At 35.3% G+C, this 27,865-nt stretch overlaps 1 protein-coding gene across 2 annotated transcripts in view; it reads right to left on the bottom strand.

The window, feature by feature from the left end:
* The window catches only part of NCKAP1 (NCK associated protein 1), a 108,272-nt gene that overhangs the window by 47,763 nt on the left and 32,644 nt on the right, over positions 1–27,865 (bottom strand). For both annotated transcript variants that reach the window (XM_043894028.1, XM_043894029.1), the window contains 13 exons: positions 23,686–23,778; positions 23,472–23,528; positions 22,602–22,744; positions 22,429–22,519; positions 19,653–19,790; positions 18,779–18,827; positions 14,153–14,309; positions 11,510–11,566; positions 7,653–7,749; positions 7,185–7,291; positions 6,333–6,465; positions 3,903–3,984; positions 2,230–2,288 (listed from right to left, as the gene is read on the bottom strand). In XM_043894028.1, the coding sequence (XP_043749963.1) occupies positions 2,230–2,288; positions 3,903–3,984; positions 6,333–6,465; positions 7,185–7,291; positions 7,653–7,749; positions 11,510–11,566; positions 14,153–14,309; positions 18,779–18,827; positions 19,653–19,790; positions 22,429–22,519; positions 22,602–22,744; positions 23,472–23,528; positions 23,686–23,778 (1,263 nt within the window). The remainder of the gene's footprint in view (positions 1–2,229; positions 2,289–3,902; positions 3,985–6,332; positions 6,466–7,184; positions 7,292–7,652; positions 7,750–11,509; positions 11,567–14,152; positions 14,310–18,778; positions 18,828–19,652; positions 19,791–22,428; positions 22,520–22,601; positions 22,745–23,471; positions 23,529–23,685; positions 23,779–27,865) is intronic.

The raw sequence follows: 27,865 nt of genomic DNA, 5'->3' as shown, positions 1-27,865 counted from the left end.
TGATGCTGTTAAAGTGCTATACTCAACATGCCAGCAAATTTGGAAAACTCAGCAAAGGCCACTGAACTGAAAAAGGTCAGTTTTCATTTCAATCCCAAAGAAAGGCAATTCCAAAGACTGTTCAAACTACTGCACAATTGTACTCATCTCACACACTAGCAAAGTCATGCTCAAAATCCTCCAAGCTAGGCTTCAACAGTACTTGAATCGATGCACAAATTGGATTTAGAAAAGGTGGAGGAGCCAGAGATCAAAGTGCCAACATCTGTTAGATCACAGAAAAAGCGAGAGAATTCCAGAAAAACATCTACTTCTGCTTTATTGACTATGCCAAAGCCTTTGACTGTGTGGATCACAACAAACTGTGGAAAATTCTTCAAGATATGGGAATACCAGACCACCTGACCTGCCTCCTGAGAAACCTGTATGTAGGTCAAGAAGCAACAGAACCAGACATGGAACAACAGATTGGTTTCAAACTGGGAAAGGAGTAAGTCAAGGCTATACATTGTCACCCTGCTTATTTAGCTTATATGCAGAGTACATCATGTGAAATGCTAGGCTGGATGAAGCACAAGCTAGAATCAAGATTGTGGAGAGAAATATCAATAACCTCAGATATGCATATGACACCACCCTTATGGCAAAAAGCGAAGATGAGCTAAACAGCTTCTTCGTGAACGTGAATGAGCAGAGTGAAAAAGCTGGCTTAAAACTCAACATTCAATAAACTAAGATCATGGCATCTGGTCCCATCACTTCATGGCAAATAGATAGGGAAAAAATGGAAGCAGTGAGAGACTTTATTAGCTTGGGCTCTAAAATCACTGCGGATGGTGACTGAAGCCATGAAATTAAAAGATGCTTCCTTCTTGGAAGAAAAGCTAGACAGCCTATTGAAAAGAAGAGACATTACTTTGTTGACAAAAATCCATCTAGTCAAAGCTATGGTTTTTCCAGTAGTCATGTACAGATGTGATGAGTTGGACCATAAAGAAGGCTGAGCACTGAAGAATTGATGCTTTCAATTTGTGCTATTGGAGAAGGTTCTTGAGAGTCCCTTGGACTGCAAGGAGATCAAACCCAGTCAATGCTAAAGGAAATCAACCCTGCATATTCATTCGAAGGACTTATGCTGAAATTTCAGTACTCTGGCCACCAGATGCAAAGAGCTGACACACTGGAAAAGATCCTGATTCTGGGAAAGACTGAAGGCGGGAGGAAAGGGGACGACAGGATGAGATGGTTGGATGGCATCACCGATTCAATGGAGGTGAGTTTGAGCAAGCTCTAGGAGATGGTGAAGGACAGGGAAGCCCAGCTTGCTGCAACAGCAAAGTGTTGGACACAACTGAGCAACTGAACAACATGGGCTTCCCTGTTACTCAGACGGTAAAGACACTACCTGCAATGTAGGAGACTGGGGTTCAATTCTTGGGTCGGGAAAACCCCTCGGAAAACACAATGGCTATCCATTCCAATATTCTTGCCTGGAAAATCCCATGGACAGAGGAGCTAGTCAGACTGCAGTCCATGGGGCTGCAAAGAGTTGGGCATGACTGAGTGACTAACACTTTCACTGTCTTTCATGCAATATATAGGATGGTGACTATAATTAATAAAACTGTATTAATATCTGAAAGTTGCTAAGCAAGTAAATCTTAAAAATTCTCATCACAAGAAAAAATAAATTTGTAACTACATATGGTGATGAATATTTACTAGATTTATTGTTGATCATTTCAAAATACACATATACACTGAAATCACTGCTGCATACCTGAATCTAATATAATGTGAAGTTCAGTTCAGTTCAGTCGCTCAGTCGTGTCCAACTCTTTGCGACCCCATGAATCGCAGCATGCCAGGCCTCCCTGTCCATCACCAACTCCCGGAGTTTACTCAAACTCATGTCCATCGAGTCGGTGATGCCATCCACCCATTTCATCCTCTGTCATCCCCTTCTCCTCCTGACCCCAATCCCTCCCAGCATCAGGGCTTTTCCAATGAGTCAACTCTTCACATGAGGTGGCCATGTTGCATGTCAATTATATCTCCATTAAAAAAAGTTTTCTCCATGAGGTAAAGACTATGTTAGTTATAACAATACAAAAGAAGTTTTTTCAATAGGTATACAAGGAATATTTTTTCATATTAAGTTATGCTCTCATGTTAACTAAGGTATTCAATAACAAACAGAATGACAATGAAAAGTAATGTTATTCTTACCTGTAATCGAAACCAATCTAATCTCATTCCTCTGAAATCAAATACTTCCCCATCTTCAACTACAGGAACAGAAAAAAGATTACAAAGCAAATCAATATTTTCCAATAACCTATGATCACATTTTAAAATTTAAGGGCTAGGACAACTCCACTTCTGGACATATATACAAAGGAATAAAGCCATGTTCTTGTGTACACCAATGTTTATAGCAGCATTATTCACAACAGCCAAAAGGTAGAAGTAACCAAAAAGTTCATCAACAGTGGATAAACAAAATGATATATACACACAATGGCATATATTCAGCCTTAAAAGGGGAGCAAATATTGTAACATGGATGTCATGTCATGGATGACATGTTGAGGGAATGCTAAGTGAAATAAGGCAGTGATAGAAAGACAAATACTATAGAGTTCACTTATGTGAAGTATCTAGAATAGTTTAACTCATAGAAACTAAGTAGAATAGTGGTTCCAGGGTCTGGGTAGAAAGGAAAATGGGGAGTTGTTACATTATAGCTACAGTTTCAATTTCACAGGATGAAAAGTTCTGAATATTTATTGCACAACTATGTCAATATACTTAACTCTACTGAACTGCACACTTAAAAATGGTAATGTGGCAAATTCTATCTTACCACAATTTTAAAACGATAGCTAAGAGTGAAATAATTCTCATCTCCTACAAAGGTGATGACGAGGCAGCTCTGCTAAGAGAAGTGTAAAGTACAGACTTCTCTCTAAACACTGTGACTCTCAGTTTGCTTAGGTATCAACTCAAAGTACCTAAAATAGAGCATGAGGAATCCTGTGAACAGAAACTTTGGAAAGCATGCTGGCATTCCACAAAGTAACTTTGTTTTAACCAAATATCATCAGGCAAGTTTACAGCAGATTCATTACATAAGTATGTTTAACTATCAATTTATAAGTTTATCAAGTTATCAGTTTATCAATATTAAGATTGATAAAACTAAAATTTATTACTCAGAAATTTTCAAGGTTTCTGATACTTTTTATTTGAAGAATATAATACTAAAATATCAATCTACTGGAATGGAGGAGTATTCAACTAATAGGCAGTCTATTATATGACATCAACTTTTGAGATTGATAGATCTGAACTTAAGTTCCTATTCTAGAACTTAGTATCTGTTAAAAAGTGTGGGCAAACCATGTTGAATAACTGAAAGGTTAACCCTTAAGCCTCAAGTTTCCAAATGTGTTAAATAAAAGTAATTAACAGCTTTTTAACATTGATGAAGACTGAATAAGATAATATATATAAAGTGCTTGCCCAAATTAATCATTTCATTAATGGTATCCATTACTGTCATAGGTAATGCCTGGACCATAATATAAAGTTTGTTATGATATAGGGTGCTCATTTTTCTTTTTTATAATTACAAAATACCTTTTTGCCTCAAAAATACCATTGTGCCTCCAGCTGAATATGAAGAAATGTCAAGCTAAACTTCTTATAATTTTTATAAATATCACCACACATCCATCTTTGAAACCTTTGCTTCAGAGCAAACAAAAAAGAACAGATTAAATATGCTCCAAAGTAAGATAAGTAACACTGTAAAAACTAACTGTTAAGTCCTCTCCTCAATAACAGAATTTGAAAACCTAATGGCAAGAAAATACATTTCAATTTAAAAGACTTATTACCTTGTTTTACACTTAGAGAAGTCATAGTGTTAACAAAAGAGGACATGATGATCGATTCATCTTCAGGGCAAACAGAAAGATTCTGGGGGAAAAAAAAAGTGATAAAAATAATGATAAAAACATCTAGTTGGGAAAAAATTCACAGGTCCATCAACTAGTAGGTGAATAAACTGATATATCCATAGCTGGAATATTTTTAAGCAATAAATAAAAATGGAATGTTTATACACACAGTAACATGGATGAACTCAAAAGCATGCTAACTGAAAGAAATGACAAACAAAAAGTTATATGATGATGGTTTCATTCACATGAAGAAAATGTTTTTCAAGGCAAAAGTGACAACAAAGCAGACAGGGGTTGCTGAGGCTCTAGAGGGAGCCGACCACAGAGGGGGACGAGGGAGCTTTTAGATGCTGGGAGTGCTCTCTATCTTGGCTGGTGGTGCTTACATGAGTGTACACAGCTGTCCAAATTAAACAGCACACTAAAAACAAGTGACTTTCATCATGTATAAATTTTACCTCAACAAAATTAGCACCCAAAAATCCCTGTGAAAATGGCTTAAAAAGTGAACATTTAATAAACTGTATCTGAAGTAGATGCTAAATGATAAACCTTTTAAAAAAGCATATGCTTATTAGCTCACAAAAACCGTAATTTTCGAAACATTAAGACCTGTACAACCATGTAAATATACACAGAATTCTATACTGTACAATTAAAAATAGTTAGAATGATAACTTTAATGTTACATACATTTTACCACAATTTTAAAATTTAAATTTAAAAGTTACCATTTTAACCAATATTACAATGAATGATTGTAACAAGTTATCTTAGTTCTAAATTTAAACACCAGCAAATGGTTAAAAAACTATGCATGTAAATACTTTACTTGTGGGTGTAAGAAGCTCAGACATTTAACACATTTAAATAGTGTTATTTGTACTCATGAACTGTGTGATACTGATTGAGTTACATAAGGGCTCTTTTCTTCACTATACCTACCCTCAGAGCTGTTAATATACTATTGATAAACGTCAATTATTAATATTAGTATCAGTATTGCTGCTGCTACTATTACTGTATCAGAAAAATAAGAAATTAATTTTCTCATTATTGCTAAAATAAGACACAAAAAGATATGGAATGGCTTAAAAATTTTAATACTTTAACATAATCTGTAAAGTATATTAATAAATATCCAGTTAGTCATAGCAAACTTCAAAATGCCACAAAGCAAGGAGTCTGATTTACTTTTTAGACTGTGATAGCACAGTAGCCTTTGGTTTATCAGGTATGTAATAACTATTAAAAAAAAAAACTGTATTGCTGTCCACCTGAAACTACCACATGTTAACTGGCTACACTACGATATCAAATAAAAAGTTTTAAAAAAATAACTACAACAAAGCAATAACACTTTGCCTTGGATAAAAGCAGCTTTTTTATTCCCTCTTAGACTTTCTAGAAAGGAAGCGTATGAGCTCCATCTAGTGGATAAAAGAAGAAATAAACTAGGGTAGTAAACTGTAAGCTGTTTATAACTCAGGGTAAACAATTACATGAACAGCTTTTTTCTTATTTGCATTTTTAGATAGGTTTGAAAGAAAATGAGGATTTCAAAGTGTGGTTATTTCTGTGGAAAACCAATAGTTTTAGATTCACTTCAGTTCAGTCACTCAGTCGTGTCTGACTCCCATGGACTACAGCACACCAAGCCTCTCTGTCCATTACCAACTCCAGTTTACTCAAACTCATGTCCACTGAGTCGGTGATGCCATCCAACCATCTCATCCTCTGTCATCCCCTTCTCCTCCTACCTTCAATCTTTCCCAGCATCAGGGTCTTTTGCAGTGAGTCAGTTCTCCACATCAGGTGGCCAAAGTATTGGAGTTTCAGCTTCAGCATCAGTCCTTCCAATGAACACTCAGGACTGATGAGATGTGCTCTAAGATGGACTGGTTGGATCTCCTTGCTGTCCAAGGGCCTCTCAAGACTCTCTTGTTCTTTTGCTCTCTCTGCCTCTTCATGTGACCCCCAGTAATTTCTCATACACAGTAAGCCGGGGTGATTTTGCTAAATACTATATCTGATTTATGACTAACCTCCTCTTTTGCAAGATCTTCTATAATTTGGTTACTGTACACCTCCACCCACCAAGATAAAGAATTATTCCCTGCACCTGTTCACTTTAAGCTTTATACACGATTAAGCATAACGCCCATCACACTGGAATACAACTAAATGTTTTCTTTGCTCTAGATAATGAGCCCCTTGACAAAATATGACCATGACTTATTTACATTTGTAACTTCACCATGAGACAAAAGATTACTTTTGTAAATGTTTACTGAGCAAACAAAACAATTATTGGAAAGGAGGGAAATAAGAAACAAACGGGAGAATGGTATCAGAGTTTTTTACCTGCACAAGCTCATTGAGGACAACAGCATCAAAGCCAGAAAGGTACTGCACGTAATATCTCTGCATTACAGGTCCATATTTCCTTACATGTGCTCTAAGCTCTTCCATATAAAATATTAATTCAGCAATGTGCCTTTTTTTATTCAAGGAAAAACATTTCAAAAATTAAATTCACTTACTATCAAGGAAAATATGAAATGCCTTTGATATTGCTACATCAAGTTTTTTCCTTAGAAAAAGCATTGTTAAATATTTAATGTCAACTACTTTTTTATATTATCTCATATACAGAAAGAAACCATGGAAAGCAAAAAAAGCAAAGAATAAAAAATTGATAAAGGAAAACACAAAATAAAAATAAAATTAGGACATCTCATAAATACATCATTAAAAAGTCATAAATAAGGTTAGAGTATTAGGAAAAAGTAAGATTTTTCTGTATGCTATTATTTCTCTGATTCATTTATCTAACTTCTGTTGAGGGACTGTGGACTAAAATAAGAGAAATATATTACAAATGACACAGCTGTAACTCCGTTAGGATTATTATTCAAATTTCTATGTAATAAATAATTCTGAAACATGAATCCTGTAAGAAATACTATAGCACAAAAACATGCCTCTGCAACCCCCTGGAGCACTAGCGGGAAAACACTTAAGCCTTAGTTCAAAGCTAAAGTTGGCTGTGCGTCCTAATTCACATCACCTAAGAATATATTCTAAATATTCCCTGCATATGACAAATATGAAAAGCCTTAAAGTTTTTCAAAATAATTTTACTTTAGTCCCCAAATTCCATAGCCCATAAATCAAATACACAGAAAATATATTTTTTTAATGTTGCTAACTTACTTATCTATAAAGTCATCTGCACTCTTCTTTGGCATGTTATCTGCATGACGAAGTAGCCAGATAATCTCATCACGGGCAAAGGATAATGCCATAAAAACAAAAAGTGCCTGATAGATATTAAAAAATAACAGTTTACTCTCATGCAAAAATTAAAAACAAACCTATCCAAAATCTTTCTCAAAGTGAAAAGTCCCAGGCAAAACTGGTACTATAAACTCTTAAAGACAGAAGTAAGAGAACAGGGAACTTCAAAGCACATATCAAAAAAGCATGCACATAAGTAAGATGTGAGGGAAAATGCAAGAAGGTCTGATTTACAAGAACCAAGTTAGCAAATCCACTCTCAGCTAAATATAAAATCTCTTACATAGTTCCTGACTCAAATTTTAGTAAAATTTCAGAGAGAAGAAAAAAAAAATTTTAATTTTAATGTGGCATGTTTGAATCAAGAATTAAATCAATTTTTACCTTAGGACCTAGCAAGCCAGGCTGATCAGAGAGGACAGTAGCCAATTCTTTCAGTGCAGACCTTAAAAACTTGCGTCTTTCTCTGTGCATTGACCCACTACAGGAAAAGACAACCACCATTAGAGTTTATGTTTCTATTAAACTTATTACTGGCAATTAATTAACATCACTTCAGAGTCAACTTCCAAAGTTTTCTTAGGAAACAGAAACCCTTAAAAATATCATCTACGTGTTTGTCATTAAATGACTCTTCAATCTCGTCTTTATCCTTGCCTCTTGTGCTGTTTGGTAACTTTTTTCACTTCTTTCTACCTATCAAGATGCTACTCAAACTTCAAGACCAACTCTTCAAAAAGTATTTCCCAATATAGAGATGTCTAATCCTAAAGAATTTCTGCTAGTTAAGTACCATATAGCCTAGTACTCTATAAAATGGACTGTGAAATCCTTAAAAGTAAGCACTTTTTAATTGTATACATTTTTGTCACTCCCATGTAGAATCAATAAATATAACTTAATAAATATCTGATTATCTATATCCTCATTTATTAAGTATATTGCTATTAAATATATCATTATTTAGCCACTAGGTCATGTCGGACTCCTTTTGCAACCCTATGGACTTAAAACTGACTAAATCAAAGCTATATTCATTAAGGTACTGGGATGAAATCTATTTGGTGCTACTGTTCGAAAACAGAAAGATGAGGAACGGATAATCATAAATATTCATGTACTGGGTATTTTAGAAATAAAATACAAATTAGAAAAAATTTACTCTCACATATTAACAAAAAATCAAAGAATATTCTAAATACTCCAACTCCTCATACTGTTCAAAATATAAATCATTCCAAAAAAGTTTTAAACTTTAGATAGTTGCAAAAAAATACCACTCTACAAACAGATGGGGAAAAAAATGGAAACAGTGACACACTTTATTTTCTTGGGCTCCAAAATCACTGCAGTTGGTGAATGAAGCCATGAAATTAAAAGACACTTGCTCCTCCGAAGAAAAGCTAAGACCAACCTAGACAGCATATTATAAAAGCACAGACATAACTTCGCCAACAAATGTCTGTATAGTCAAACCTATGGTTTTTTCAGTAGTCACGTGCAGATATGAGAGTTGGACCATAAAGAAGGCAAAGCGCCAAAGAATCGATGCTTTCAAACTGTGGTGCTGGAGAAGACTCTTGAGAACCCCTTGGACTACACGGAGATCGAACCAGTCCATCCTAAAGGAAATCAACCCTGAATATTCATTGGAAGGACTGATGCTGAAGCTCCTATAGTACTTTGGCCACTTGATCTAAGAGCCAACTCACTAGAAAAGACCCTGATGTTGGCAAAAATTGAGGGCAGGAGCAGAAGGGGGTGACAGAGGATGAGATGGTTGGAAGGCATCATCGACTCAATGGACATGGGTCTGAGCAAACTCCAGGAGCTAGTGAAGCACAGGGAAGCTTGCCTGTGCTGCAGTCCATGGGGTCACAAAGAGTTGGACACGACTGAGAGACTGAACACCACATCTATTATATGCCAAAATCCTAAGGAGAAGATACATGCAACACGAGAAATGTAACTCTGACACCACAGATTAATTTTGAAGACACACTAAAATCCAACCTTTACCTATGTGACCTTAGGTTCTACCTCTCTTGAGCTCCAGACTCTCATCAAGGAACAGGGGTGATGACACCTGACTCAAGATCTATCTTCCATGATATCTAACATACAGTACTTTTACAATGTTAGTGTAATTCTAACTGCCGGGAGCCAGCACACGAGATCCCACCCATGACAAGGTCATGAGAAGACCTGACAAGCAAGGCAGATCAGGACTTCAGGGATTTCGAAAAGCTGCCCCGGCGCTCACCTTAAAGATGATCTCTGTCTTTCTGATGCTTGCTATATTAGACTACTTCCTAATTTCTGTGACACGGGTAGAAGGCCTTCCTCGATCTCTTTCCAAACAGAATCAACTTAGAACTTTAATCATATGTCCCCCGGACGGTGGTATCCTGTAAGATTATCCAGGATGAAAGGAGTGTTTCAATTTAGACCCCTTTGCTGGCATTCTAGCCTGCTTGGCAAATGCGTACTAGCTTGGCAAATGCGTACTAATGCACATGACTGCTCACAACACCTTAATCATAAACAGCATAAAGAACCTGATCACACAAAGGCCCTAACAGGCACAGAGCCCTTCGGGGGGTGGGGAAGCCCTATTAGAGAACACAAAAATATTATTCTAAAAGTGGTTATAGTTAAAGATTTAGAAAAGTAAGTGTTTAGAATTGTTAATTTTAACCAGGAATGCTAAACAAGGGCTGCCTCACCGGAGCTGCAGAGTCTTTGTGTGGTAAACCTTTTAGATAAATTTAACTGATAATTTCTGCAAAAGGACTGACCTTTGTGTTCAACAAAGAATAGATTACAGAAAACAACTTTGCATTCACCTAGGTCAAAAAATGTCAATAGGCCCGGCCCCAAGGCCAGAAGATAATGTGCAAGACTCTCACAAAGAAGTATGCAGAAAACACCCCGGTTTCATGAAGGAAGAGCTGATGTAATATTAAACTATCTTCCCCTTAAAAATGTACTAACTTAGAATATAAAAGCTATGGTAAAAAATAAAGATTTGCCAGACTCTGCTGCACACCCCCTGTCTGGTCTCTCTCTCGCCAACGCCGTTCATCCTGAGGGTACCCCTGGATCCTGCTGAGGCCGGACCCCGGCATCTAACGACAGGCTCTCTGCTTACTGACAATAATAAACTCATCTGGTGTAGTGTCTAAAAACAAAGTGGGTAAATGTTTTGATTATTTTACTATACAGGGTTGCTACAAGGAGTATTACCATCAAGAGAAGATATAAACACTATGTCTGGCACATGTTAATGAATGATAAGAATTACTAATGCTCACTACTTATAACTCTTTTATATAATGCAGGGAAAAAAGACTTTTATAAAAGATAGCTGTGACACCATATATCTGCCAAGGGTTTAACATATGAATAAGCAGGCCTGGAATGGAATTCTAACACACTCCAAAGCATGTTATTTGTACTAGAGACTGGTTTTATAATAATATAAGCACTTTATTTAGAGTGAAAAATAAAATGCATGAGAAAATAATATACTATAGTTAGCAATAAATAAAGATGATTTAAATTCTTAATATCTATGTTATAGCCTAAGCCTAAATTCTAAAACTTCTTGTAGTTTTATATTTTCACCTATGACTGCGCTGTTATCTTTCCTCTGTCTTGTAGATATACTGATGGATCAGATAGTGTTATCTCTACTGTACCTAGACTTACTACAGATATTCTATACAAGTACACCATATAACAATTTAATGAATTACCAAATTATTTCATGAGAAAATTGAAAAGTTGTTCAAACATTTTAAATACACTAGTATCTAATTTAAGTTATCTATATTTTCTAATAAAATATATTTACTAATAATTGGGAAAGTTACGGGATTAACATACTTTGAAAAGTAAATACCATTGGGGGAAATGCACATGAAGTAGTACAAAAATCATCATAACTTGCCAAGTATTGGTACCAGAGCATAGGAGCAATAGAGAAATGAATGACACCAAAATAAATTCTTCTGTATAGTATTCCTTAAGAGCACTTAACACTTAAAAAATATTAAAAATCTGTCCATACTAATACCGAGATGACTACAGAGTTATAAACATGTTTCTCATTGATTGGAAGTCCCCTACTTCTACTGCCACATCTTACACACCATTAATCTGCACTCACTTCAACAAAACAATGCTTTAAGAAAGGAATTCTCGATTAAAAGTTTCACAGATAAGTTAGAACCACTTACGCATGTGACACAGCTGCCTCTTTGCATTCTCTTATGTCATTAATACGCTTATTATAGCTATGAGCCAAAAAAAAAAAAAAATAGAAGTATGTTAATCTTAATTTGGTCCATAGCAGTAAAAACAAGTTAGTCAAATACTAGCCAATTAAAAATATCTTATTATCAACAAGAAAAACTGGCTCTCAAACTGGAAATACATGGAAGAAGTCTACCCACATCATTTTGAGCACCTTAAGTACCCCATCAGCTCTTCCTAAAACAATAATCTCGTATTACATTAAAATTCAGTAATAAAATTAAATTTACAAAGCAGACTTTTATTTTCTTAAATCTCCAATAGGGACACTAAATTATACTTCTAAAATAATTAACAGTGATTTCCAAAAACTGCAAGTCCTGACAAAGCTATTACTTTTGGCTTTTTATGCTACCTCATAAACATAAAAAAATTTCTCAAGGCACATATACTAGGAACAGAAATTCTGTGGTGGAAAAACGAGCAGGAAAGCATTTGATTACTTTAACTTATTTTAAGGGATAGACCTATGGGTGATTTTTACTCACCATTGTTTTAAGAAAGCACATTTTTTTTAAATTAAAAAACATTTAAAATAGAAGACACTGAATACCAGCATCAGACAGTCTAAAGGTGCCATCTATAAAATAAACTCTAATAAGGATATGCTAATTTCCTGGCTACTAAATACATAAAAACTCAAAATTCCTAAAATGTTAAAGAAAAATTATCTTTCTAACCACTTATACCAAGAACTTCAATTTCTAAATTAAGTATGCTAAGATTTGTGTATTCTTCAAGCAAATGTCATAATTCTGTAACCACTGACCTGTATAAATGATGAGTTTTCATACTTATGGTCTGACTTGTTAATTACTATAATTCACTTTTTAAGTTGGATCACTCATGATTTAGTAAAAAAAACTTAAATACAGAAATTCTTAAACGGTAAATTTAACACAGAAAAAGCATAACAAAGGAATTTCAAGAGGTCCAGTGGTGAGTACTCGGTACTTTCACTGTGGTGGATCTTGGTTCAATCCCTGGTCTAGGAACTAAGATCCCACAAGTCATGTGGAGTGGCCAGAAAAAAAAAAAGGCATAATGAAAAGACAATTGGTTTCATGAAGCCATTAAATTTATCTGTACCATATTTACCTTACGCTCACTCAATATACAGAAACTCTCTGGTTCTAAGTGTTTACATATATTTAAATATAATTCCCCAGAGAGGATGTCAATATGCTAAGGCATAAGTTTCAGGATTTTTGATCTGAATCACTTTGAAAATGACAAAGCCCACAACAACATAAGATATTTCCAGGTACTCCACCATCTAAAATAAAAAGTGAACTAAGAGTTGAAAAATACAGAGGGTGCTGTTTCTCACACTATGGCTGAGAGACTACCTGCATGAGAAGGCCAGAATCACTTATGGTGACAGAAATGAAGAGAGAGACCACCTGTGAAGGCTAGAGGAATGGACCAGGGGTAGCAGTACTGACCAGAAAGGCACAAGAGAATTTTCTGGGGATAATGGAAACACTCTGTATCTTGATCTAAGTGGTCACCAGGGGTGTACACAAAATTGTTGAGTTGTTCACTTAACATTTATGCATTTTTCTGTCTGTAAATTTACCTCAATAAACTACTTGGGAGAGGCGGTGGGAGAGAAGGGCAGATTTCTTTACCTCTCCAAGATATAGATACAGGGGATTTAGGAGGTTAGGGGTGATGCCCAGGAACCTGGATTTTAATTCACATCCCAGGGTACTTCATATGCACACTACAATCTGAGATGGTATACTGGCTTAAACTGTCAGTACTAGACATATCTTTACATTTTAATAACTAATAGATTTTTAAAATCTGAATTTCATTTAGGACATTACTGAATCGGATATGAAATAAATATAGCTCAAGTTCACATCCATGAACCTGACAAATCCAACCCAATTATTCAATATTTTTAGCTCCAATAGACCCCAAGAAATTTTAGATACTCCTAATTTCAAAAGATTTTATAAAGGCTACCAAGTGTGAGTTGAATTTGTTTTTATATACTGGCTACAGAACCAAAAGTGGAAAAAAAAGCAAGCATTAAAAATTCCAAGGGACCAAATTTAAGAATTATTTGTGTTACAAGGAATGAGTATAAATGAGTCACTTGGAATACTTCCTCAATATAAGGAAACATGATTTCCTTTTTGCAGTGGTCTGACTTCTGCAATGGCTATAAATAATTAATGAAGTAGTTTTTGACTGATTCATATATTTTTAAATGCACTGTATTCTAAAATACATTTCTAAAAACTTCATAACTCCTAAAATGTACATTGTGCTTTCACAGTAATATTTGTCTAAAACCATATAATGATACCCAAAAGAGGTATCTTCTTTCTCCCAGAATACAAATTTTGAAACAGCAGGAACACTAGATATTTCAGTCGGTGAAGTAACCTGTAAAAAATATCAGGATCATTGTTAAAAACAACTTGGTGTGACTGATAAGCTGGTACAGATCGTATCTTCTTGCATAATGTGAGCCTTCTCTATCTCAGAACTTCAACAGATACTCCACTCACTACTTTTCTCCAAAAAAGACAAAATAATTGAAAATGACATACCCTCGAATGTTTACAAATAAGTCTTCTGCAGCTTTATGAATGTGGAAAACTTCATCCCGAAAGAGAGAGAGGCAAGAGCTACTTTGAAGAGCTAGTTTCCAAAGGTTCAGTGCTGTTGCATCAGTATTTAGGATCCCATGGCACAAAATGAAGCCAACTTGACACAAAAGAAAAAGAAATAGAAAATGAAAGTTTTCCTAAGTTAGGTTATTTGAGTTGCAGGGTAGCTTTTTAAAAGTAAAGAAACATAAACACAATCACTTAAACTGAGGCTTTTAAGTGACAAGTAATACATATACATACAAGATGGCAACAATATTTCTCTTTTTCAAAAACAATTTTCTGTACTTTGCAAAACCAGTGCTTTGAACTTACACTGATGGAAAAAAACGTCACTTCTGGGTTGTGAAGGAACTGACTTTAACAAACGAGTAAAAGATATTTTAAACCAGAGATCAGAAGCTACCAATTTACATATATACAATTATCTTACAGTTGTTACAGTAACTGAAAAAGAAAGCTACTTTTAAGTCATTACAGGAAATGAAATAGCATGTCACAGTTTCATAGCAAATTATAGTCTGTACTAATTTAGTTCTTTCACATATATTATCTCATAAGATTATCGTATAGAGTGGAAAGACCAGTGGTATCCTTCTTCTACAACTGAAGAAATAAGGGTCAATGACTTGCCTAAAGTCACACTAATAAAGTATTAGAACCAGACTTTTCCTCAAGTAGTTACCCTTAAAGGCTAATATTCTTTCAATATGTTACACAGTTCTCTATTCTATAAATTCAAGTATCTTACCTTTTGTCATTTAATTTAGAAATTCTTCAAAAATGTGTAATCCTGTATGTTTACTGAGGTCTTCCCTGACCCTCTATTCTAGGCCATAAAACCTCATCTTTCATTCCTAGAAAGTGAAAGTCGCTCAGTCCTGTCCAACTCTTTGCGACCCCATGGACTGTCCATGGAATTCCCCAGGCCAGAATACCGGGAGTGGGTAGCCTTTCCTTTCTCCAGGGGATCTTCCCAACCCAGGGAGCAAACCCAGGTCTCCTGCATTGCAGGTGGATTCTTTACCAGCTGAGCCACAAGAGAAGCCCAAGAACACTGGAGTGAGTAGCCTATCCCTTCTCCAGGGTATCTTCCTGACCCAGGAATTGAACTGGGGTCTCCTGCATTGCAGGCAGATTCTTTACCAACTGAGCTATGAGGGAAGCCATAAAACCTCATCTTTCATTCCTAGAACATGTACTCAATGCATATTATAAACTAGGTATCATGCTGGGCCAGTTAAAAACCAATTCTATTTTCTGTGAGATCTCCCTCTGATTTTCAACAGTCATTTCAATCTTTAAACTCCTCAATCACTAACATTTAACTTGCCTTGTATCTTTTATTCTTAATTAAACATTCCTTTTAAACGGCCACTACAGAGGCAAACTAACTCTTTAGGTAGGCAAATATTGTAGAATCATACATACAGATGTACATTTATTAATAACTTCCTTAAAAATTCCTGAAATACATTAAAATGTTTTTTACACATTTAGGGTCCCTAAATGCAAGTCTAATTATCTGATCTGGTACATAACCAAAGAAACAAAACACCTTTATGGAAATTTTTACAATCCCTAAGAGAAGTTTTGTGAAAATTTTTGCCTCATGCAATGATATTTGATACTCTAATCCCTTTACTAAAATGAGATTTCACTTAGTGTCTTGTACCTCAATGTACACTTAGACTCATAACACTGCTGTTGATAATAAAAGTTTCTCTGAGAACATTACCAGTATCATTATGGGTCACTGTAAACTTTACTTATGTAAGACATAGGTTATATTATAAAGTATATCCATTTACTATCAGGTCAATAAAAGGTAAATTAATTTAAAATAGCCCAAGATTAGGAAGACAGTCTATTAACTAAATCACACATTAACCTCCTTTCCCCACTAGGTTCTCAGCAAAAAGACAGGAAAAAAAAATTTTTTTTCAGTCATGAAAATGTAGGAAAATAAGATAGAAAATCAATACTAAACAAGAAAGCTGGAGAAAATCTTTGTACTATCAATTTAAAAAGAGATCTTTCATGAGGAGTCATCTGGGTATAGTCAATAGAATAAGAACAAATCCTGAAAAGAGTACCAGGATAAGTTGCTGTATAAATTACTGTGTTAGTCACTCAGTCTTGTCTGACTCTTTACGATCCCATGGACTCCAGCCCGCCAGATCCTCTGTCCATGGAATTCTCCAGGCAAGAATACTGGAGTGAGTAGCCATTCCCTTCTTCAGGGCATCTTCCTGATCCAGGAATCGAACCCGGGTTTCCTGCATTGCAGGCAGATTCTTACTGTCTGAGCCACCAGGTAAGCCCCAAGTTACTGTGAAATCACATTCAAAAGAGCTGGATCCTCAACATTCCAGACCCTCAACAACCCTCGCTTCAGTCATGTTCAACTCTGCGACTCTGAGGACTGTAGCCCGTCAGGCTCCTCTGTCCAAGGGATTCTCCAGGCAAGAATACTGGAGTGGGTTGCCATGCTCTCCTTCAGGGGATTTTCCCAATCCAGGGATTAAACCCCAGTCTCTTATGTCTCCAGCATTAGCAGACAGGTTCTTTACCACCAGCACCACCTGGGAAGCCCCAACAACCCTTGGCCCCAGGCTAGAATCTAGACCAGTGATTCTTAAACTTCAGCTTCCTATCAGAATCACTGGGAAGGCTTATTAAATCACAGGTTGCTGGGATCCATTCAGAGTTTTTCATCAGAAGTCCTTGGGTGAAAATCAATATATGCATATCTAATAAGTTCCAAGATGATACTGCTACTCTTTCAACTAATCTACAGTAAAGCTCTAAAGAAAATAGACTATCTTTTATAGAAAGTTCTAGCGCAGGAATTGGTGTCAAAAAGAGAAAAATTAAAAAAAAAAAAAAGCGGGGGGAGAGAAGTGCAAAGTTTGATGTAACTCTATTAACTCTACTCAAGGTTCAAATAAATGAAAGCAGCAAAACTGAGTTAACTTTCCTGACTTTTGGCAATTGTGGCTATCCCAAATTAGTTTGCCCTTTCCATGCCCAGGCATCCTCCATTAGGGTATTCTGCCTTCTGACTTAACCTCACTGCTCATTACACAAAGCCTTGCATTCATTACTCCCATTTAAGGTAAGGACTGGGCTTCCCTGGTGGCTCAGATGGTAAAGAATCTGCCTGCAATGCAGGAGACCTGGATTCAATCCCGGGTTGGGAAGATCCCTTGGAGAGGAAATGGCTACCCGCTCCAGTATTCTTGCCTGGAGAATTCCATAGACAGAAGAGCCTGATGGGCTACAGTCCATGGGGTTGCAAAGAGTCAGACAAGACTAAGCAACTGACATTTTGAACACTTTCAAGGCAGAGACTGGATAGAAATAGTTCTATTTAACATTAGATGTCACTCAGGCCACCTAACTACTAATCACACTGGTTCTTCATCCATAGATCCATAAACATAAAAAAATCAAGAATCACCATGCTTTTGAGCAAAATCAATACTCCAAAAGCTGTCTTTTTAAATCAACAAAAGCATAAAAACCTTAACAATCATTATAGAAGAAAATATAAGGATCACAAACCTGATCAATGTAAAAATTATAATAAAAATGGCTAAGGACAGGCAATGTGTGTTCAATTCTTTCTCCTTCATACTAATAACTGCATTCCTCAAACCACCAGTGCATAATGAGATTAAGCAGAGAACTGAGAGTATTTAGAAACTTTCATTTAGAAAACTTTTCCCTGATAGCAACTTAGGGGTAGAAACCTAGTAACAATCAAATTGTTAGATTAAATATTTAATTGTTAGATTAATACTTAAATATTGAATCTAATAATTAAAATGTAGGCTTTTATTTCATCTTTGCTTATTACTTTATTTCTGATAATTCCACTAACTTAGTTTCAATGTATTTTATAAAAAAGTACCAATCCAAAAATCACTAAAAGAGAAAAATTGGTCATTCACCAGTTTTAGAAACAGTATAATAAAAAGTCATCAAATAATACCTAAATGTTAATAAATTAAGAAACAGCTATAAGAACTAAAAAGCACAAACTGCTCAAAATTACTCCCCTCTGTCAGTGGACCTGGGGGTAGTAGAAAAAATTATAGCAATTTTCATTTATACTGTATGTGTGTGTCTATTTCTCTTGTAGTTTGTGAACTTTGTAGGAGTGCAAACAAGTAATTTTATTTCCCATGCAAACATATAAGATGTCTATTATACGTACCAAAATAAATTAAAAACAAAAACAACTGAATAAATGCAGCATCAAGAAAATCATTAAAAATAAAATAAAAATTTACTTTTGATGGCCTTGTTGAGAGGCAATATAATGTAGACCATGAGCCTTGATGGTCCTTTGTCTTTGTCACTTACTTGCTGTGTGGACTAAACTTTAATTCCTCATCTATAAACTAGACCAACCTACTCTAACCAGATCAATATAAGGACTGGATGATGCACACAGAAGGATTAGCACAGTGCTTACTATTAAAGCAATCCATGTTACGGTTATTTCTCTCTGAAACTTAAAACTGAGGAGTAATCATAAGACTAACCAATTTTACTTACAGATAATCCATTTTTCCATGGCATCCAACGAGAGATATTCACAAGGCATCTTAAAAAAGAAAATATAAATTTGTGATTTAAGGAAAAAATTCTGCACTGAGTCACTCCTCTTTCTCCTGCTTCTAAGAAGTTTGACTACTTAATTCTTGGTTCAAATACCACCACAACATAGTTGAAACACTGGATGCAAGTTTTATAACCTATATTTATACCCGTGGGCCATAAAAGACAATGAAAGCTGTGCCTCTTTCACATTCACACACCCTGAAACTTCTCTTTAAAAGACACGGTTGCTAAATTGTTTTCAATTTAGTAAATAACTACTTCCAAATTTCCCAAGTTTATTGCAGAACTTGCAGTATTTCAAAGGATAAAATTTTATTAAAAAAAAAAAAATTATGTATCTGGATGCTATTTCACCCAAGTCAGTAATTATGTGTGTTTATTCTCCATATGCATAACATCTATGTTTATATATACAGAAAAAAGACTGAAAAGAAATACAGAATACAATAGTGGTTTTCTCCAGTAAGTCTGGAAGACTTGGGGTGATTTTTTTCTTCTTCTAATTTTCTGAATCTTCCAAATTTTCTACCATAAGAAAGCAAAGCAAATTTTTAAGCCTTAAAAGAACTCATACTACTAGTTGTACTCAGCATCAGCATTTAGAAATTTAAAAAATGTGAATGGGAAAAAAAAAAAGTAAAAGTGAAAAATGTGAATAGTACAACGTAAATAATGAGCATTTTACAATAAACTTCACTGACAGGCTAATACTAATTAGACGAAAAAGTGCAACAGCGCTGCTTAATTGATTTTTTTTTGTAAATCAATTTTACTCTTTTCATTCAAAAAAGAAAGTACAGAACCATACAGTGTCGGATTGTGCGGGATTAAGCATTGTGCTGGGGGCACTGATGAGACTCAACAACTGGGCATTTCTCCACTGGTCAGCTGAAAGGTTCCTTCGAGGATACACCATCTGAAGAGAAATGAGTGCATCTGAAAGAGACTAATTAAAACAGGAAAAAAGAAAGTTGAAGAATGAGGGTTTTTTTTACTTTCCATTTAATTTCCAGCTGTAAATGCTGTGTGTTTCTAACTGTACCATCATAAAACAAAAGCCTAATTACAAGTATGCTCCATATGACACTTGAGGTGGGTCCCAGTTATGCTTTAGATTTTTTTTATTTTTAATCTCATGAAAGTTACATAGATTCTGCATTCCTCAGCTAAAGCTTAGCTCAGGAAATCATGTTCCTTTCTTAAAGGTGAAAATGTATGGCAATCATGTAATCTTTATTTTAAAAAGGGTACAGAGTCTAGCATCATCCTTCTGTGTATCACTTTCTACTCTAATAGTGCTCACTGAAAGAAAAAGTAGTACTTAAGGTTATATGACTAAGTGTTAACAGAGTTCAACATGTTTCATATTTCTTCAAAGAATGCCTTCTAAAAATGATCCACTGTACTTTATCTTAATAAATTATTTCTATTTGCCATTTAGTCTATTAATGATAAAGTTATCATCAAGGTATTTTTCATCTCATTTGTTTCTTGCTTGCTTTTAACTCTTTTGCTATTCACTCCTGCTTCCTAAAAATTCTGTACAGAGTGGGCCTTTAATCTGGCTATGCATAAATTGCCAGGAGAGTTTGTTCAGAAAAAGAAAATCCAGGGCTCTGCCTGAGCCAGAACCTCTGGGAGTAAAACCTAGGAATTGTTTTCATCATTGCACTAAGTGATTTTGAATATTTTTTTACATTAATTTGAACAAATCCTACTAAATACATGATGGTCTTTCTATTGGGCTTCCCTGGTAGCTCAGTTCATAAAGAACCCGCCTGCAATGCAGGAGACCTGGATTCAATTCCTGGGTTGGGAAGATCCTCTGGAGAAGGGATAGGCTACTCACTCCAGTATTCTGGCCTGGAGAATTCCATGGACCGAGGAGTCTGGCAGGCTACAGTCCATGGGGTCACAAAGAGTCAGACACAACTGAGCGACTTTCTATTAACATCAAAGCTTTGAGATATCATAGAGTAACAGAAAAATCAAGATTAGGAAAAAACTGGTCTAATCCAAATAGACAATTCTCCTCAAGTAATTATTAACAGTCTAGTATGTGCTAATGGCTATGGAGAACTTAAATGTAAGAGGTGAAAGTGAAAGTGTTAGTTGCTCAGTTGTGCCTGACGCTTTGTGATCCTGTGGACTGTAGCCCACCAGGCTCCTCGGTCCATGGAATTCTCTCAGCAAGAATACTGGAGGGGGTATCCACTCCCTTCTCCAAGAGATCTTCTCGATCCAGGGATCAAACCTGGGTCTTCTGCATTGCATGCAAATTCTTTACCATCTGAGCCACCAGGGAAGTCCTAAATAAAGATATAATAGCCTTTAAAATAAATGTTTATCATTTAACTGGGAAAAGAGCCAAATCTGAAGTGGCTAACTAAAAGCAAAGCCATATCTGATTGGCAAAAAGTTAGAAACAGATCCAGAGAAAAAACAAGAGATGAGCAGCTGAGGAAAAAGCACTAATAAAATCAAAGAGACAGGTGATGATCTGCTTAGCACTGAGAAACCCTGACACTTCCATCTACATTGCTGACTTTTACTTCAAAATTGGTATCATCTACTAGACTCTTTCAATAGACTGTTTCAAGCTAATGGTACAACTAACTCTAAGACATTAAACCTACATAAATTTCTGGGTATAATACAGCTATGCAGAGAAGTTAAACTGGAAATGCATCTTTAGAATTTTCATGGGAGTAAGAAAATGAAGGACAATTCTTATTGCCAACTGTATGTCAAAAAAATAAAGCACAGATTCATATAAAACATTGTATTATTAAAAACCTAATTCCCATCATTCAAAGGGAACAATGGACCAAGATTCTAATCCTAGACCTTGTTTTGCCACAACTGCTGCCAAATGGCTTACTTCATCATATCACTTCCAGTCCTCAATTTCCTTATCTTTATGAGGATACCAATAAACTTCCTTGACATGCTAAGGAACTAGCCCTCCCTCAGAGAAGCCATAATGGCAAGACTCTAAACCCAAATCATTTCATTAAGAACTATTTTTTAATATATCATAAAGGATAGACATTTAAAATTATCACAAACTCCTGCAACTTTTTCTCATTACGAGGTTATATTCTAATAACATAATTAAGATTTATCAAATACTATGTGTGGAAACACCTTTCACAAAATAACTCATTTAATACTCATAATAGCCAAATAGAGTAGGATTACTATTACTGCATTTTTACAGATAAGAAAACTGAGATACAGTGAAGTTGGTTAAGTAACCTGCCCGATAATACACAGTAACTGTCAGAGTTGGGATTAGAACAAAGCAGTCTGATATGAATCTAGTAGACATTCTCAAATACTAAACTTCACTAACTCTATTTCCTATAGAGAACCTAAAAACTACAATAGATCAATATATTCCAGAGTTTCTATTCATGATTCTGGATATAATTAATCATTTCTCTGGTTCACAATTAGATAAAACCATACATAACTATAAATCATCTCTCATTAAGATTTTCTTTCTTAGAAGCAGTTTATCACTCTATCCACCCTCAAGCCCTCATATGCCTATTGAAACACCCCTAAAAACCAGCTCTTACCTTGCTATGGGGCACAAATTCTTCCATCATTTTCTTTAAAGGGTTTTCATAATCCACAATCATCTGACCAAGGCGTGGGTATTCTCGGTCACTTAGAACAGACACATAAACATCACTGAATTGTAAGCCATCAAACTAAGAATTTCACACACATTTCTTTAATGCAGGTATACCTTGCTCCGTGGGTCATCTCATGAGCATAGTTGTATAATCCAATGATTGCCTTCCTTTCTTCAATTCGAGACAGCAGTATCATTAGCGTTGTATATGTTATGATCAAATCTAAGTAGTTCTTTGTTAAATCAAAGTTTACAGTCTAAGGAAAAAAAACATTAAGTTCAACTTTTTATTTCACAAACTTTTAAGCACACACAAAAGCATCTTCATGGCAGCTACTGTAAGCTAATAATTTTCTGTAGTTATTTATTATATCCCCATTTCTGAAATTCTAACTAATCCCTTTCACCAAAAACATGTCTGAAATTTGGGAGTTACAGATAATAGTTTTGTGTTTGTAACACAATTTTACAGATGAAAAAGAGTTTGTGATCACCCTATTCAAACTGCTAACAATTTAAAAGAATAGCCAAAACCACAATAATAATAAGCATGGAAGCAATTCTCACTAAGCAAGAAAAAAGGAGTATTAAATTAATGAACAGGTTCACCATTAAGTCAGCGGAGATGTTTTTCACTGATTTCTTATATCTAGAAACTGTCTTATTAAGAAAGATTTTATCAAGTACGCCTTTTATAGAGAAAAAATTATTTGTGTAACCTTTTAAAATTGAGCCTATTAAGATAAAATACTAAAATTAATAACTATTTCCCAATATGTACAAGATTTATATTCAATGACAATCAAATAAGTAAAAACAGAGATACAGTATAACTCTTTACCTTAAAAAATAAAGTCAAATTCAGTGCTGAAATTTTATATACTAATCATATAAATTATCTCTAAAGAAAAGCATTTGATCCCCTTAGTTCTACTACTAGAAACAGAGAGAAGAATTAGAAATTTTTCTGAAAATTATACGTACAATGTCAAAGAAGACTTGGCAAACATCAATAGTGTTCAGCAATTCACAAACATGGTCCTGAAAATAAAAGTTTATTTTAATCTTTTACTTATATGACTACTACTAAATTCAGAAAACACATACTTTATTATCCACAAGTGACAGAACAATTTATACAATTAACAAATATCAATTTATCTGTGAAATGTTAAACTGTATGTATTAAAATACATACCTTAAATTCCATAACATCTACAAATGTGAAGTAATATAACGCCAGATTTTTCAGAATCTCTGATTTTTCTTTCTGCAGTTGTGCAAGCTGTTGCTGTGAAAACAAAATTAGAATGCACTGTTTACCATGAACAAAATTATTAGGTTTAATACAAACTATCTTCTTTTATGATTGCTATATGAAAACACAAGCTTTTAGAACAATATTTCTAGATGATTAAGGCTCTTTTAAAAAACCAAAATACTTGAAACAGCAACTTCTAACAGTGACCAGCAACTGACAGTGTGAGGCTATAAAACGAATCAAAGCAGATTAGTACCAAACTGCACTACTATTAAGGAAAACTGGAAAGTGTTAGGAAAAAAATAACTATCAAAGAACTCTTTAAAAAGAAAATTAAAAGCAACTCATGAGCATGATCACATTACTAAAAGTGGGAGAAAAGAAGGTGAAAAACATTGTAACTTACACTACAAAAAACAATATGCTTTATAAATTTGGAACTTACCAAAAAGAACATCCAGGCAAAGCCACGTTACGCATGCAAAATAAAATGTAGATACAAACATAAAATACAGTAACGGTTCCCTGACCAGATCCACAAAACACAATAATACATTAAAGAAAGCAAAAATCACAACAACAAAAAAGAAATGAGAAAGAAGCAAAACTAGAGTTAAGATGCATAAACATATGAAGAGGGAAATGTGAATATAAAAGACAAACATTATTTCAATCAACTGTATTATTAAATTTACAGAAGTCCTAAGTTTTCTTTTAAAACTATTAATATAATTTCTGATAGAACCCAGCCATATCAGAAATGTAGGCAGTAAACCACAAGTCTGCCAAACTTCAACAAAACCATCTAGAACTATCTGATATTCTGAATGTAGCCTACAGAAAAGAAATGCCCACATCATTTAGAAACTTGTTACAAGAGCAGGATCTCAGGCTCACCCCAAATCAGAAACTGCCATTTAACAACATACCTAGGTGATCTGCATGCATGTTAAATGTAATTTACCTAGGACATGAGAAAACTAGAAAATATGAGAAAATGGTTCAAAATATCAAACTTGCTATCAAAGGCCATCCAGTTTTAAGACCCTCCTGCAGTTCATATTGACACCTAAAACAGGAGAGTTGGGGGAAGAGGTGCCTCTACACATTATGCTAAGTCACAAAATTCTTAACAGTAAGCATAACATCAGAGGATTAAAAACATACCTATTAAAAGAATTTACAGTAGCAAGCACAGCATTCTGGTAGACCCAACTACTGTACAGTACCCTAAATACTGCAGTCCCTGAGGACATTTTTTAAAAAGTATAAACAATACTTCATTATACTCTACTTCCCCTTAAAACCAGGCAAACTGAGGTATATACTTACAGTGATGTGTGTAGCTGTTCTAGCTTTATCTGCATTACTAGTTGACTTTATTTTGAGCAATATATCTGTTTCAAAACAATTCTATATTTATACGCACACTTCTAATCATTACCACTCATAACATCAGGCAGATACTTATTTTAAAATGATTCTATTCCCTCAGATGATACTACCTTTACCTTGTTCAACAACATTTAACATTTATAATTGATATCTTAATCCTTTCCCCTGCTTTTCAGTACTTTAAATTTTAATTTTGAAATGTAACAGGTGAAAGTAAACTAATAATAGGATAAAAAGCAAAAATATAACTTGGTTGCTACTGGGTTTATATTTATAGTGCCTCCTTTCAATTTCAGTGTCTAGTTTGAACAAAAAAATAACAGATCACCATCTTATTATGGGCCCTAATGACCTTTTATACAAATTCTCATTTTGCATATTAAGAAGCTAACGCCCACAGAACTCAAAAGAGTCTTCCCCAAAGTTTTACACCCAGTTAACATGAATGGGCCAGGATTAAAATTTCATATCCATACTCCCAATAAAGTGTTCTTCTTACCATTTCACATGGTAAGAAGAGGTGGGGGGGATTTCACCCCCACCCCCATCTTCCTTTTTAACAGTAAAATCTCATCATGGTCTCAATTTCTCATTCCAATTTATTTCCCCCAAATTGTATATAACTAGCCTCTACTGTATATTGTCACCCTGCTTATTTAACTTACATGCAGAGTACATCATGCAAAATGCCATGCTGGATGAATCACAAGCTGGAATCAAGATGATGGGGGAAATACCAACAACCTCAGATATGCAGATGATACTTACTCTAATAGCAGAAAGAGAAGAACTAAAGAGCCTCTTGATGAGGGAGAAAGAGGAGAGTGAAAAAGCTGGCTTAAAGTTCAACATTCAGAAAATGAAGATCATGGCATCCGGTCCCATCACTTCATGGCAAATATAAGGGGAAAAAGTAGAAACAGTGACAGAATTTCTCTTCTTGGGCTCCAAAATCACTGCAAATGGTGACTGCAGCCATGAAATTAAAAGACGCTTGCTTCTCGGAAGGAAAGCTATGACAAACTTAGGCAGAGTATTAAAAAGCAAAGACATCATGTTGCTGACAAAGGTCCGTATAGTCAAAGCTATGGTCCAGGCCAACGTCTGTACGGACATGAGAGGTGGACCGTTAACAAAGGCTGAGTGCCGAAGAATTGATGCTTTTGAATTGTGGTGCTGGAGAAGACTCTTGAGAGTCCTTGGACTGGACCAAGGACTGGTTTGCAAGGAGATCAAACCAGTCAATCCTAAAGGAAATCAGCCCTGAATATTCATCGGAAGGTCTGACATTGAAGCTGAAACTCCAATACTTTGGCCATCTGATGCGATGAGCCAACTCATTGGAAAAGACCCTGATGCTGGGAAAGACTGAGGGAAGGAGGAGAAGGGGGCAACAGAGGATGAGATGGCTAGATGGCATCACTGATTCAATGGACATGAGTCTGAGCAAACTCTGAGAGATTTTGAAGGACAAGGAAGCCTGGCATGCTGCAGTCGATGGGGTCGCAAAGAGTTGGATATGACTTAGCGACTGAACAACATCAACAAAGCCTCTACACTGGTTAAAACAAACTTACTGAACTAATTATATATGAATTTAAAATAGTTATTCAAGTTTTTAAGGCTCTACATACTTTGTCTAAATATACCTTCCAATCTAAATTTCCCCTACATCCATTCACAGACTATACTAAGTAGCTAAAACAAACTATCCACTATTTTATATAAACATCTCACATTTTCTCTACTGTTTCCTCTATGGATATGTCCAAATTTCACTACTTACACATGTCCAAATCTCACTACTCCTAAACTACTGAATTTAAATGTTAACCCCATTTTCAAGAAACCACCCCTGACTGAACTGCTTCCCTCAGTGCACCTCCCTCTTCTAAATGTGCAGTCTCTAATAATTATCCCTTTCTACCTTGCATCACAGTCCTCCCACACTGCGAGGCAGTGGACCAAACGCCACGATCCGTATCATGCAGCTCTGCACAAAAATATCTAATATAAACATCTATCAAGTGAGTGATTAGGACAAACTGAAAAGACCTTTATTTGCTGCATAACTCAGGGAACTCAAAGCAGGCCTCTGTATCAACTGAGAAGGGTGGGATGGAGAGGGAGGCAGAAGTGAGGTTCAAGAGAGAGGGGACATATGTATACCCATGGCTGACTTGTGCTGCTGTTTGGCAGAGACCAACACAATTCTGTAAAGCAATTATCCTTCAATTAAAAAAATAAATTTAAAATTAAAAAGAAAAAGACCTTTACATGTCAGTGTCAGATAACGTTTTAGTAAGTTAACCCTAGCCAGCCCACCTCTTACTGTGGAATCCTGGCTAAATAACTTACCTTCTCGCTATCTAATATCTTCAAGATTAAAATGGGAGCTGATGTGGGCAGTTTAGCCAAGACAATGTACAGGGCAGCCAGAAGCTGTGCATTAATTATTAAGTGAGTAACAGAAGACACACACAGACCACTTCTTCAAAATGAGCAAAAAATAAAGCTATTTAAAATAATCTCAACACTACTCACAGACCCTAGTAAGAGCTGATATTAACTGAGCATGCTGTCTCTCCCAGGTAGTGTTCCAAAAACTGTGCAAGTATTTCACATGATCCGCTCAACATCTCCATAAAAAGTTACAATTATGTTCGCTATTTAACGAAAATAAATAAATAAATTCCATAAAGTTCTGCGTGAAAGTTCAACT

Source organism: Cervus elaphus, chromosome 33 (genome assembly GCF_910594005.1).
Source record: "Cervus elaphus chromosome 33, mCerEla1.1, whole genome shotgun sequence".
Taxonomy (NCBI): Eukaryota; Metazoa; Chordata; class Mammalia; order Artiodactyla; family Cervidae; genus Cervus; species Cervus elaphus.
Note: the sequence above shows the minus strand (reverse complement) of the source record. Positions and strands in the feature narration are given on the sequence as shown.